A 15,015-nucleotide genomic window follows, 5' to 3' on the forward strand; every position below is an offset into this window, starting at 1 on the left:
ATGTGATAAAATTCTTATCATTACAAGAAAATTGATTAATTTACAGCAATTCTGAAGACTATTGCAAAAAAAGTGCTAGGTGACATGCTTCATAATAATATAAGATAGATTTAAGTAAGTTGTATATAGAATAAGGATTGCTAATGTCTTAACAGTATGTTGCAAGAAATTGAAGGCATGTTATGGACTAGAGAAGACGTTGCTAAGTTGTTAAACTTCCATCTGATCCATTTGTCATTTTGAACAATAAAATATTTTGAAACTATGAACTAGAGATTTGTTAAATATGCATAATTGAGACAAGAACTTTTTACATTTGACAGCATTCCACAAAGTACTGGTACCTATTACATATTGATGTCGTTCATGGTAGTAAAGTTATAAAAATCATGTCGCCACTCAAGGTAAGGAACATAAGGATGGTGTGTAACTTGGTTGGATGTCATCAAAAATATAGAAAATATAGAACAAATGATTCTGTCATGAAAAAAAAATTGTCAAGAAATAAAACCTGGTTTTTGAGGGAACTTTTAAGAGGCATATCATTCAAATGGATGTTACAGAGTCAGATCCTTTCCAAAATTCTCCAAAAACTAATATGTTTCATTGATAATTTTGCATACCTCAGATCGATGGACATAAAAGCATCTATTACCCCTGACCCATTTAAAAATATACTCTTTGTACCTTCAAGCAGTTGTTTTAATGGATTACTCCTAATAAGTGAGAGAAGTTTTTGTATTCCACTGTTTATTCATATTGATAGGTTATACAATATTTGATTGGTTGAGACTATCCCACTTGTCATTGAACTAATCTTCATATTCCCCTCTGAAATGTCGGGACTAAATCGTGCGACGTTATGCCAGGTTTATGTACATAATGTCTTGAACTTCTTATTTTCTAAGTAGCGATAGCAAATAATTTTATCATTAGCATGTTCAAATTTATTTATATTCAAATTAAATAGTTAACTGTTTATTCATACTGTTTATCAATGTGCATGTTTGTATTTAATAGTAATACAAACAAGCGGATAAGGAAAAAAATGTAGACAAACTAATTTATGAAGTTCAGATAGTAAACAAAGCATAGATAGTGGAATAAAACATTCATTTCCCTTGGCCTCGGGAAATATGAAGATTTGTTCACCCTTGACAAATCATATTTCCAATCTTCATATCTCCCTCTGGATCGTGAAATTAATGTTTAGTATCCACGAAGGTATGATTCTTAAAATTGGACATTATAGCTTTGTATTTGTGTGCATATTTGAAATTTACAACAACAAAAAATGCATGCAATGACGTTATTCAGTGGTGTAAATTTGTCAAATTGAAGGAAATTAATTCATATGATAATTGAGTATCTATTTATAGAAAATAAGTAAGCTTCATATTTTGAGGATTTCTCAGTCTTTTTATCTGCATAAGGAATTGGAGGGAGTGCAGTTCTTTCTTGAACCCACCAATATACAATTTTAAGTTATTGTCATACATTTATATAATTTGTAAATATGATCACAAGTGTTGCTTAAAGACCTATGAATAAATTACATCTACACATACATTTTAATTGTATTTTGTAAAGAGTTAGTATTCCTATATGACATTGTCTGTTTCAGATGGAGAACAGTTTAACCTTTGCAGTTGATATTTATTGTAAAACTGAAGATCTGAAACAGTACGGGATCAGTGTGACCTACATAGAATTAGGTCAATACTCCAAGCTAAAGACATTACAACCAGGTCAGGAGTATGTGATTCCACTGTTCCTGGCGTATAACTCAGATCTGTTTGTTGCTCCTACAGACCTCAGGTGAGTATAAAAAGACACTGCAATTGAAAAACATATCTTATATAGAAAAAGAGATTTTTATTGGATGCATATGAGACATGGTTTCAAAGATGAGGTTGGTTTTTAACAACCTTGACTACCCATAAGTGCCTTACACGGTCAGACCTTGCCTTTTGGGGCATTTGAAAGTTTATTTTCACCTTAAGTTAATTGATATTATTTTGAGTAAGGTTTATGTATCAAAGATGTTTTCATGGAAAGCCAGACTTCTTTTTAGCATGTAAGATTCTTTGTCACAAATATTTACCATCTGTTTAAACTACTAACAATACATTGAAAAGAAAGTGTTGAAGAAGTATAGAATTAAGAATTGAAATATGGAATGTGTCGGAAAGCAGAAAACAGCCAAAGGCCCCCAATAGGTTATCAACACAGCAAGAAAATCATGCACCCAGAGGGGGCTTCAGGTGGCCCCTATACAATAATGCATACTAGTTTACCAAAGATGAACACAACACTTTCAAACTCCAAACAAAAAAATGAACCAAAACCATAAAAACTAGTATATAACATATAAACATAGAAATGTCTAAAAATTTAAGTTTGAAAAGGAGTAAAAATATTTTCAGAGGTATTCAAATCCATAATAATGGAATTTGGTGGAAGGACATACAGAGAACAAAGGAAAGAGCCAAGACATACACGTGTACAGGTGGAACTGATGGCGATAAAGTCTTCAAGGTTAGATTGATGTGGACAATTAGTCATACAATTGTTTGTCTGAGTACAACAAATAGTAATCAACTTTAGTTTAAAGAGAGAAGTGGAAATTAATTAGAAATCTTCATTTGTTTAAGTTATTCAGAATATTCTGATTTAAATATATTTGAATATACTGTGACTTAGATACCAATTTCAGTGGATTTTGTTGGTATAGGTAAATCTTAAATCTAAAAGTTTAATGCAAGACAAATTTTCTTTTGTCTTGTTCATGTTTGATGCTGACTTTGATGAGACCATGTTATCAAAATAATGGCTGAATTTTTGGTTTGAGCTGCAATAAAATCATGGGTAGATTATTTGAAACTTGTACACATGTGCTGTATAATGTGACATTTTATGTCAAATTAGAATTTTTGCCCATATTTTTTATTTCACGGAAAAAGGAAATGTGATAGTGAGAGCAGGATAAGTTTGTCTTTTAACACAAATATTTGTTTAAATTAAAACCGAACTCATTAGGGGGTCTCATTGGGGGGTTTCAATCCCGGATCCTGCTTACTGTTTTGTCAGATTCCCATATCCCGCTTACACTATGTACATAAGCAATTCTCATTTTTTTGTCATTTCCCGGGTCCCGTTAGACCTCATTTCCCGTTTTCACTACACAATAATTTGACTTTCACGTGTCACGCTTACAAAAAATCGGCAGTCCCGCGACACGCTTAGACCCCAATGAGACCCACTCATTAGTAAACACATTGTATTATATTTTTGTACAGGTCTATCTTGCAGATGGTAAAAAGTTGACACCAAGACAAGAAGTACCAAAAGGAGTGCCCTATTTCACATTAGTATTAAAACCTCCAGTCCTGATACATAACTATCTACCCTATGATCTACAGTACTCTTTGGAGGTTAGTTATAATCATGTCCTTTCATGTACAAAGGCAAATCCATCTACTATGCAACAAAGATCAGAAATCTGAATCAACCAAAAATTCTCACTAGATAAAAAAACAAAGTGAAATAAACAAGCACGGCCAGGCATTGGTTGTAGGAGAGTAGTTTGTTAGCTCTTAACCCTTTAGGTATTATCTTGATCGAAGTACAATAACCCTACTGATCTTAACAATTTGAACAGATCAAGGTCATGGGTTCTTCTTTCTTGAATTTTACAAATATAACACTCCAGGTCATGTGTAAATATACAGCAAATCAGTGGCCTCCATGAACTTTTTCTATTCTAATAGAACAAATATGGTCCTTAAAAACTGAAGCGAGGGGTGGGTATGTGGTATATGTGGATGTTTTATTTAACCTACTATTTGATAAATATAAAAAATAATCTAATAAATATGTAGCTTGCATGAATCATTTACTACAAAAACTTTAAATGTGAATAAACTCATCATAGATACCAGGATTGAAATTTCATATTTGTGCCAGACGCACGTTACTAGTAGAAAAGCCTTGGTATTTCAAAAATTCAAAGTTTTGTAAACAGTAATTGTGATTAATTCTTTAAAATTTTTCATTTTTCCAATGCGCAATAGCAAAAAGTCTTCAATTACACAGTGTTGCTCATTAGCACAGTATTGGTTTTGATCTCTGCGGTCATCTCAGGCTATACTTAATGAAGCATTTTAATTTTGGTTTTTTTAGGGATCAGGAAACTTCAGCAAATTAAAACATGGAGAATCAACCCCATTGGATACAGTAGAATCCAGCAAATCTTACAAACTACACTTACAGGTAACTTGGGTTTCACTGTTGTTGTTTTTTTTTTAGTTACACATAACATTTGGTTGTGAATATAATAGAATTGAGAAAATCTATGGTTAATGTGTTTGAAATTATAAAAAAAATTAATTTAGGACTTCAATTTCTTTTTAACTGAATAAAACTTTGTTTGTGTATTCATTCCTTAACTACCAATGTGTTGCATCTTTTTATATTTTACTCTCATATCTTTATTCTTTAAAGATTAATATAATCAGACAAAATCTCTGTTTGTTTATTTACAGCTTCAGGATTACCTAGGTTGTGATTGGGCAGGAATATTTGATTTGCTGGATTCTCAGAATTTAGAAGAGTTCAAAGCAGTTACAATGACATCTTATGACGGAGGGGATGAGAATGCTAACAAACATTTAGCCTTGATAGTTAATGCTAGTGTCAAAATGTCATTAGATTTATATATTTATAGTCCCTACTGGATAATAAACAAAACAGATCTTCCTATACTTATTAGGGTTAGTATCACATGAGAAACATACAACAAATTATAAACAGCTGGTCATAAGAGTATATATTTGTGCATGTTTTGTTTATTTATGGTTGGTATCACATGACCTTGACCTCCTTTTCATAGTTTAAAGATTATTGCTAAATTTTGGTGGTGTGGTCAGTTTTCAGTTGCTATGGGTAATAGGTTAACTATATTTTATTTTTCGAAATATATTGTAAAGTGTACATGTCTGTTTTGCCATAATATATCTAAATTGTATTAATTTGTCATTGTCCTTAGTATAAAATATTTATCATTAGATGTGAATAAACAACTACAAAAAATGTATCGAACAGTCAATCAATTGTATGAATCATTGATCAATATATAGTTTTCTTGATACATTATTGTACATGTCGTATAACACATATCTCAAAAGATCATCACATCAGTTAAAATTTATAATGTGGTAAGAAACTTCAGCATGTGCACTCTTAAATAAATTTTCTATTTTCCAGGGATCTAATTCCGATGCAGTGTATGACTGTACTCTACCATCAGCAGATTCTTCTGTTGCTCCATCCATTCTCTTCAGATTTAAAAAGCACAAACGAAAAAAGGTAAGGTATAGTAAAAGGAGGTAATAAAAATGTGAAGATCCATAGTTAGTGTTGACACTTAAAAACAAAATGTGTTTGGTAAAGGTAAACTAATGTCAAGGTACGCAAATTGCACAAAGTACTCAATTAGACCCAATAATGCATCAAGCAACAGATATAACATAGATTTTCATAGAGGATTAACACTTCTTATTTGTATCATATCATTATGAATGTCTTAATATACTCAAAACTGTTACATTATAAACCAACAGTTAAAATCTCCATGAGAAAAGCTAACATTTATGTTGTATGCAATGTTTGCAAAGTCGGGCAACACTTAAAATAAAAAGATTAGATATGTGACAGAACAGTTTAGAATTGATCTCATCAATTTCAGCATTGTACCAAATGTATGTTTTCAGGCTAAATTAAAAGTATACGAGTCTAAATGGTCCCAGTCATTCTCCATGGATACTGTAGGGAACTCTGGTGTTGTTATCTGTTATGACAAAGAAAGGAAAATCAAGTATAGGGTAAGTTACATTCATAGTACCTTTAAATCTAAAGTATAATTTCTCTAAATATCCAATTCTTTTCACAAAAAAAACTTCTGATTATTGATAATAAGTTATATTGAATTGTGTTTTACTTACAAGTATTTCTAACCACAAGATTTTTTGTGGAAAGAGCTACTGATTTATGTGCCAAGTTCAACTTCAACTTGAAATTTTTCTTTTAAATTAGTTAAGGTGGTTTGATGGGTTATTCTGTATTCTTCGATTGTTAGATTTCTGGAAATAATAGGTCTAAATCTTTCATGAAACATGCAAATTCTGAGAGAGGAATGCAATTTATTTGTAAAACTTTTAATCTGAATGAAGCGAATAATATGTGTTATTTTATTATAAAAAAAGAGGGGATATGATTGCCATTGAGACAACTCTCCACAGGAGATTAAATGACACTGAAATTAACAACTATAGATAACTGTTTTCTAATATGTTTTGTTTGATTCAATTTATATCAACTTAGCCCTACAAGGGGAGATAAGTCAAACAAATAACCATTTATAAAGGAATGTAACAGTAAATTTACCTATCATTTAGTTTGGTAGCATACAAACAAGTTTCATGACCTCATTCTATTTTTTTCTTTGAAAACAAATTAAAAGAGTTATTTTTTCATATTTAATTTTATTTTGTGACGCATATTTAAAGAATAAATGCATAATATAAACTACATTTTGGGAAATTATTAAAAAGTTTTATTGATTTAAATTATTTGTATTTTCCTACAGTTTCAGGGTTCAGTGATTCTTTATACTTTTAAGAATTTGAAAGATCTAATATAGGTGTGGTTACATCAATATCAACTTTCAACTTTCAACACATTTTCATTATGCTCTGACATTTATAAATGGTATACCCAATTAGGGTTATTATCACTATTTTACAAAAAATTTCTTTGGTCTAACTGACTGATAAGTCCTTTCTCAGCACAGTAGAGAGATATGAAAAATTACCAATCAATAATCTGTGTCCCATGTTTGAAGAATTGTGAAATTAGAGTATGATAGCAGATTAACATTTGTCATTTCAACTGGATTGCTTTGCTCACTTTTGCCGTACCACCTCAAGTGAGAAAATCAATCTTTTTGAGATGATTAACTATAATCTATAATTATACTCCACATTTACAATCTATAATTATACTCCACATTTACAATCTATAATTATACTCCACATTTACAATCTATAATTATACTCCACATTTACAATCTATAATTATACTCCACATTTACAATCTATAATTATACTCCACATTTACAATCTATAATTATACTCCACATTTACAATCTATAATTATACTCCACATTTACAATCTATAATTATACTCCACATTTATAATCTATAATTATACTCCACATTTACAATTGATCGAACATGAGAGACAGATAATAATTGTTTCATATAACTTTTCTACTTTTTAGTGGTCAGTCTTTAGCTTTTAATTATGACTGGATGAAATTTCTTTATTTTATTTAGCTTTTACTACAGTGTCAGTGGTCACATTTGAAGCTGTCCAGAATTGTGACAATCACACCATTTTTCTTGGTGATCAATAAATCATCATACAACCTCTGGTACATGGAGAAAAATGAGGAAAAAGATCTGTGGTTAGACCTGAAGAAAAATCAGGTAAATTATATATTTATGTACCTATCAAAAATGTAAGATAGTACACGTATTGTGCTATCTGTGAAATATCAAAGATTGACAGCAGTTAATAGGGTTGACACAAAATTCGAATGTTCTTACACAACTTGTGAAATGTCAATTTTTTATGCCCCACCTACGATAGTAGAGAGGCATTATGTTTTCTGGTCTGTGCGTCCGTTTGTCTGTTCGTCCATCCGTCTGTCTGTCCGTCTGTCCGTTCGTTCCTCCGTCTGTCCCGCTTCAGGTTAAAGTTTTTGGTCAAGGTAGTTTTTGATGAAGTTGAAGTCCAATCAACTTGAAACTTAGTATACATATGCCCTATGATATGATCTTTCTAATTTAAATGCCAAATTAGAGTTTTGACCCCAATTTTAAGGTTCACTAAACATAGAAAATGATAGTGCAAATTTCAGGATAAAGTTTTTGGTCAAGGTAGTTTTTGATATAGTAGAAGTCCAATCAACTTGAAACTTAGTATACATGTTCCCTTTGATAAGATCATTCTAATTTTAATGCCAAATTAGAGAATTTATTCCAATTTCACGGTCCACTAAACAAAGAAAATGATAGTGCGAGTGGGGCATCCGTGTACTGTGGACACATTCTTGTTGTTACTTATTTTCCTTCTTTTTGAGAATTTTTAAATGTTCAGGTGACTTTTACAGAAAGTTTTGTCTTAGTTGTAACTGAAAAAATTGTGTTTCTGTGTTTTCAGTGCAGCCCATTTTGGCCGTGTACAGACAATGGGAAGTTATGTGTACGATATGACAACAGTAATATATCCTCGTCTTACATACCAATCAACACTGTGTGTAACACTGTACTCAGAATGGAAAATGGGGTACGTTTAAAAACAAAAATAGAAGCATTATTAATAATTTGTAACAAACATTATGTGGGTTTCTCGTTAGAATAGAGAATGGCATTTTTTAAATATCAACTTTTTGTACATTTTCTGAATACTATTGTGTAAAAATATTTGTAGGATAGACCATATGGTAAGTTTACCTATAATAACAGCTTTCTTTGTACTTAATCAACTGTTTCCTTGTAAAAAGGGCTGATGTAATTTTTATCAAGTCTCTGTGCAATATACTGAACTCCAGGTGGTGAACTTATATACAAATAATTAAATACCTTTTTTCACACTGTATGTGATTATATACTCATAATAAAAAGGGAAACATACTTGTAAAAACAATAACATTTCTGTACCTGTAGATCAAAACCGTGTTAAATGCTTTACCTAGAGACAAGTAAAAACAATAACATTTCTGTACCTGTAGATCAAAGCCGTGTTACCTAGGGACAAGATCATTAGTTAATATGTAAAAATACTAACATCTTTTTTTTATCTGCTGATCAACATTATGATGAGAATGGAAGATGGGGTATATAATAAAAAAAAGTAACAAAGAACGATATATATGTAATAGGTGATGTTACTTTCAATATTATCATGTTATGTCACTTTATAAATAGAAAAAAAGTATTGAAATTGCTGTATATTTGCTAGCAGGGGCAACTGTGTCCATGGTTATTCTTATATTTATAAAATGATCAAAACTGACAAATCTTGTATGCAGAAAGGGATAAATTGGACATGATGTAAATTAAATCATTTAAATTCTTGAATACATTTCTCAAGAACGAAACAAATAATATGTTCACATGTGCAAAAAAATCGTAAGGGTCCTTTTAGATTACTAAATCACATGTATGACAATGTTTTTATCTTCAGAGAGCAATGTGTGTTAATGTCTCAGGAGGAATAGAATCTCCCAGGTCTATTACATTCACTGATTATGACATTGGTGACTCGCCTGTCAGGATAGAAAACTTGTGTGAGGATGTCTTCATTGTAATACATCAATGGTAAGTGTCTATTACATTCACTGATTATGACATTGGTGACTCGCCTGTCAGGATAGAAAACTTGTGTGAGGATGTCTTCATTGTAATACATCAATGGTAAGTGTCTATTACATTCACTGATTATGACATTGGTGACTCGCCTGTCAGGATAAAAAACTTGTGTGAGGATGTCTTCATTGTAATACATCAATGGTAAGTGTCTATTACATTCACTGATTATGACATTGGTGACTCGCCTGTCAGGATAGAAAACTTGTGTGAGGATGTCTTCATTGTAATACATCAATGGTAAGTGTCTATTACATTCACTGATTATGACATTGGTGACTCGCCTGTCAGGATAAAAAACTTGTGTGAGGATGTCTTCATTGTAATACATCAATGGTAAAGTTCTATTACATTCACTGATTATGACATTGGTTTCTCGCCTGTCAGGATAGAAAACTTGTGTGAGGATGTCTTCATTGTAATACATCAATGGTAAAGTTCTATTACATTCACTGATTATGACATTGGTGACTCGCCTGTCAGGATAGAAAACTTGTGTGAGGATGTCTTCATTGTAATACATCAATGGTAAGTGTCTATTACATTCACTGATTATGACATTGGTGACTCGCCTGTCAGGATAGAAAACTTGTGTGAGGATGTCTTCATTGTAATACATCAATGGTAAAGTTCTATTACATTCACTGATTATGACATTGGTGACTCGCCTGTCAGGATAGAAAACTTGTGTGAGGATGTCTTCATTGTAATACATGTACATCAATGGTAAGTGTCTATTACATTCACTGATTATGACATTGGTGACTTGCCTGTCAGGATAGAAAACTTGTGTGAGGATGTCTTCTTTGTAATACATCAATGGTAAAGTTCTATTACATTCATTTATTACGACATTGGTAGTATAGCAGTCAGGAATATAAACATTCGAAAGGATTTAAAAGTCAAATATAATGTATTACGTGCAGTGACGAGGATTTTTTACATTACTTATTAGTTTATAGTTGATTCTTAAAAACTTTCAATTCATGTAATACACAGTTAACCCATTATGTTTAAATAAATGATATAGTTAATAGACATAGGAAGATGTGGTGTGAGTGCCAATGAGTCAACTCTCCATTCAAATAACAATTTAAAAAAAGCAAACCATTATAGGTCAAACATGTTTTACATGAATCCTGAAAAACTGTAAAATCTGCACAATAACTCATAAATTGCTTCAATGTATTAAGTTAAGAATTAACCAAAACAAATTATCATTTTTAACAGCAACCAAAAATAGTATCAAATCCTACCAATTACCACCAAATTATTATAATATATTACAGTAACCAGCACCAGATGACAGTGTTAGGAGCTGACCAGTCAGTGCTGTATACCTGGGATGAACCTGCAGGCACCAGGAAACTGATGTGGAATGTGTATGGAGGGTCTAATAAACAGGACCTTGAGCTAGATATCACTAAGGTAAAGTATAGACCCCATCTAATGTACCAATGTCCTTAAAAACCACCTGGGATGAACCTGCAGGCACCAAAAAACTTATTTGGAACATGTATGGAGGGTCCAATAAACAGGATCTAGAACTTGATATCATTATAGTAAGTATAGACCCCATCTAATAAATGTGTATGGAGGGTCTGATAAACATAATCTAGAGCTAGATATTACCAAGGTAAAGTATAGACCCAATCTCAAAGCTCAATTCCCCTTAAGGTGGCTTGGGTGTCTTCCTCCATCTTGGATTTTGTAGAAGCAGAAAGCTTTGGTCTAGGTATTTGATGAAATGTGCAAATTTTGAGAGTTGTATGTAATTTATTATACTATAGTTACAGCTGTAATTTCTCAAAAACATGTTTGAGTAGATTTTTTCAACTTTGCCAAATAAGGGGAGATAACTCAGATAAAGTAATTTTTATAATAGAAAGTGTTATGAATTTACCTATTTTGATATGTAGCAAGAAAACAAATTTCGGTGACCCCATTTTTTTCTATTTCTTATCTGAAAGCAATAAGAGCAATATTCTCATTCTCAAGTTCTGATAGTACGTTTTTTTTTTATTACACAAAATTTAGTTTTCCATGCTAATGTTAATGTTAATTGTCAACCCTGTAGCCTAAAAAAAAGACCGGTGATCCATACTTTTTGATATATTTTTGAAAAAAGCATGATAAAAACTTCACTTTGACAAGTTATCAAATAATTCTATCAATTTTAATTAAGACACCCTAGCCACCTTAAGACCACATGGGATAACTGTCAGAACCTAGGATTACTTTATGCATGTAAAACTTCAATTTAGATGAAAATAAAGGAGTTGTATATTAAATGTCAATTGACAGATATATTCTCAGAAAGTTTGATCTAAGCAAGTTGTTTTTGTAGGATAGTTATGATTGTAAGAACTTGACTGTACAGCAAGTGCCTGTAGCAGATACTTACAGATATAAAGATCAGTCTAACAGAATAGATAGTAGTCCTGATGGTAGGTGTATTCTTTTTATCATGCCACACATTGTGGCACAGTTTTAAGTTGCCATCATATTTTCAATTAGGTGTTCGGGAAAAAAACAATAATGTATATCCCAAAGTGTTTTACATTCTTTCGATCATTTTACTGCTAACCAATCTTTTGCATTGAAAACTTGAAAATTATGGCTGTGATATGTGTAATTATTAAAGTTTGGTATAATGTGAGACAAGATATGTAATCTTTGCCAGATGAACATTATTTTATATTTCTTTCAGATGATAGTGATGTAATAGATACAGTAAATAGTCCCAGGTCACCTTTGCCAAGTGAATATTATTTCATATTTCTTTCAGATGATAGTGATGTAATAGATACTGTAGATAGTCCCAAACACCAAGCCAAGATGAAGACAAAGTCGTACAAGATGACAATATACTGGGTATCATTCCTGGATGGTCAACAGAGAGTGGTATTGTTTACTTGTGATAAACAAATAGCTGAGGCAGCTAGACTGGTAATTAACATCAAATATTGTCTTCATTATTTATTAAGTTTGAAACTTTAGCAAGAAAAGTCTCTTTAATGGATCCAATTTTCTTAATACTCTTAATTTTGGGGATATTTTTTTGTCATTTATTTATTGTAGTACCCTTTCTTCACAGTCAAATTACAAAACTCTATAGTCTATGGTGTTCTAAACCTTATTCAGTAAGTAGTAAATAGTAGTAACTAAAATTATGTGGGAAAAGTTTTGAGACTATTCCACTGGCTTTAACACAAGTAAATGTGCATGTTTCTATAGGCACACAAAGGAGGACCTTATTCCATAAATGAAATGAAAGTTAATTCCATGATATAGATTAATTGCTTGGAGTTAGTCTGACTTCTTCTATAGAAGAAGGATAGGTTATATAGATTAGTCTTTTAGAATGAAAAGATCAGTTTGCTTTAGCATCAGCCTGGTAATTTAGATGCATGTGACTATATATATATACAAATATATGCTTCTTTTCTGTTGTGTAATCTGCATGAATGATTTAACATTGTCTTAGCACACTTGTATATTTATTTTAGCTTGTGATAGAAAGAAATGATATTCAGTCCCGATTCACTAAAATTCTGGTAGATTGTTACAAATGTATAAGTTACTGTTATGTTCAATAATTTATTGTTTTATTTTATTAGTCACGTTTTTGCATGTTTATATTTTTCATTTCAAAATTTGGTTTTAAAGTGAAACCATTTTTATGAAAGAAAAAGTTTGCATGTTTGGTCTCCCACATAAATATATAAATTTCTTTATACATTTCAAAAATGCAAAAATAAAAAAAAAAGGGTTGTGCATGTTAGATTAGTTATATAGTGTCTTTAGCACAACATAGTTGGTAATTTCATGCATTTTCACTGAAATTTTCTCCCATGAAAAATTTGGCAAGTACAGATTAATTGCTACATTGCATGTGATTAATATTATATTGTTTGCATGAGATACATATTATATATATTGTTATAATTTGATTTGCTTAGCTTGTTGTTTTTGCTTTATTTAACTCTATTTATGTTGCACCATCTAGAGCCACGTTGGTAGTATGACCAAGGATCATGACATGGGTACCGGAGTAAAGGTATAATGCCTGGCTAATATCCAATCTAATATACACCCCTTAGCTTTGTATGGTAGTGTATGTTCTTTGTTATATACTTATATATACAGGTACAAATGTATTGTTGGTATTTTAAAATATCAGAAATAATATAACAAAATTTCAGTATCTTATACAATATATTGGTGTAATCTCATTTAAAAGAATTGTTAAATTTTATGGAGAACTAACTCAAAAAGAGCAATGATAATTACTTATATTTTTGGTTAATACCAGTAGGTGATGTGTGCTGTTTTTATACGCCCGTCAAAATTTTGACGGGACGTATTATGGTATACAAATGTCCGGTGTCCGTCCGTCTGTCCGTCTGTCTGTCCGGCATACACATGTCGCACCGTAACTTGAGAACGACTTATCTAAATTTCATGAAACTTAATATAGTTGTTTTTTATGATGGTCAAATGATCTGTATACTTTTTGGTGAAAATAGGATTTAAACTTTTTGAGTTACGGCACTTTGTAACTAAAACAGGGGTGTGTTTTTTTTCACATGTCGCACCGTATCTCATAAACGATTCTTGATTATTGCTTAAAACTTTACACACTTCTTAGTTATATTAATATTAATATCTGTATACTTTTTGGTGATGATTCAAAATTTCATTTTTGAGTTATTGAGTATTTTGTAAAAAAGGGGGAGGGGTTTTTTACATGTCGCGCCATATCTCAAAAACGATTTATGATTATTGCTTAAAACTTTACACACTTCTTTGTTATATTAATCTAAAGATCTGTATACTTTTTGGTGATGATTCAAAATTTCATTTTTGAGTTATTGAGTATTTTGTAAAAAAGGGGGAGGGGGTTTTTACATGTCGTGCCGTATCTCAAAAACGATTTATGATTATTGCTTAAAACTTTACACACTTCTTTGTTATATTAATCTTAAGATCTGTATACTTTTTGGTGATGACTCAAAATTTTATTTTTGAGTTATTGAGTATTTTGTAAAAAAGGGGAGGTTTTTTTTTTTTACATGTCACGCTGTATCTCAAAAACAATTGATGATTATTGCTTGAAACTGTACACACTTCTTTGTTATATTAATCAAAAGATCTGTATACTTTTTGATTTGATTCAAAATTTTATTTTAGTGATATTTGTAAAAAAAAAAAAAACAGGGGGGGGGGGGGGGGGGTTTCTCATGTCCCGCCATGTCTCAAAAACAATAAATGGTTATTGCTTAAAACTTTCTCAGAAACTATTTATGATTATTGCATAAAACTTCCACACAAGACGTCGGCCGTATCATGCGCTCATGGCACAGCTGTTTATTTTCTATTCTTATTAACAAAAAAGTAAATACAGATTTAAATTATTAATTTCAACATTTGCATTATACATGTACTATAAAAATAACATAAAGGAGTGATTAAATGACATAGGAATTAACGACTTTATATCACCATATATATGACTTTAAAC

At 31.2% G+C, this 15,015-nt stretch overlaps 1 protein-coding gene across 1 annotated transcript in view; it reads left to right on the plus strand.

The window, feature by feature from the left end:
• Positions 1 to 15,015, plus strand: part of LOC139493161 (intermembrane lipid transfer protein VPS13A-like) — a 148,245-nt gene that overhangs the window by 96,782 nt on the left and 36,448 nt on the right. The window contains exons 58-72 of the mRNA XM_071281335.1: positions 324 to 404; positions 1,625 to 1,818; positions 2,427 to 2,538; positions 3,300 to 3,434; positions 4,183 to 4,272; positions 4,545 to 4,772; positions 5,266 to 5,367; positions 5,772 to 5,882; positions 7,395 to 7,547; positions 8,284 to 8,409; positions 9,310 to 9,443; positions 10,781 to 10,919; positions 11,839 to 11,938; positions 12,280 to 12,440; positions 13,501 to 13,551. Coding sequence (XP_071137436.1) covers positions 324 to 404; positions 1,625 to 1,818; positions 2,427 to 2,538; positions 3,300 to 3,434; positions 4,183 to 4,272; positions 4,545 to 4,772; positions 5,266 to 5,367; positions 5,772 to 5,882; positions 7,395 to 7,547; positions 8,284 to 8,409; positions 9,310 to 9,443; positions 10,781 to 10,919; positions 11,839 to 11,938; positions 12,280 to 12,440; positions 13,501 to 13,551 — 1,917 coding nt within the window. The remainder of the gene's footprint in view (positions 1 to 323; positions 405 to 1,624; positions 1,819 to 2,426; positions 2,539 to 3,299; positions 3,435 to 4,182; positions 4,273 to 4,544; positions 4,773 to 5,265; positions 5,368 to 5,771; positions 5,883 to 7,394; positions 7,548 to 8,283; positions 8,410 to 9,309; positions 9,444 to 10,780; positions 10,920 to 11,838; positions 11,939 to 12,279; positions 12,441 to 13,500; positions 13,552 to 15,015) is intronic.

This window comes from Mytilus edulis, chromosome 10, assembly GCF_963676685.1.
Source record: "Mytilus edulis chromosome 10, xbMytEdul2.2, whole genome shotgun sequence".
Lineage (NCBI taxonomy): Eukaryota > Metazoa > Mollusca > Bivalvia > Mytilida > Mytilidae > Mytilus > Mytilus edulis.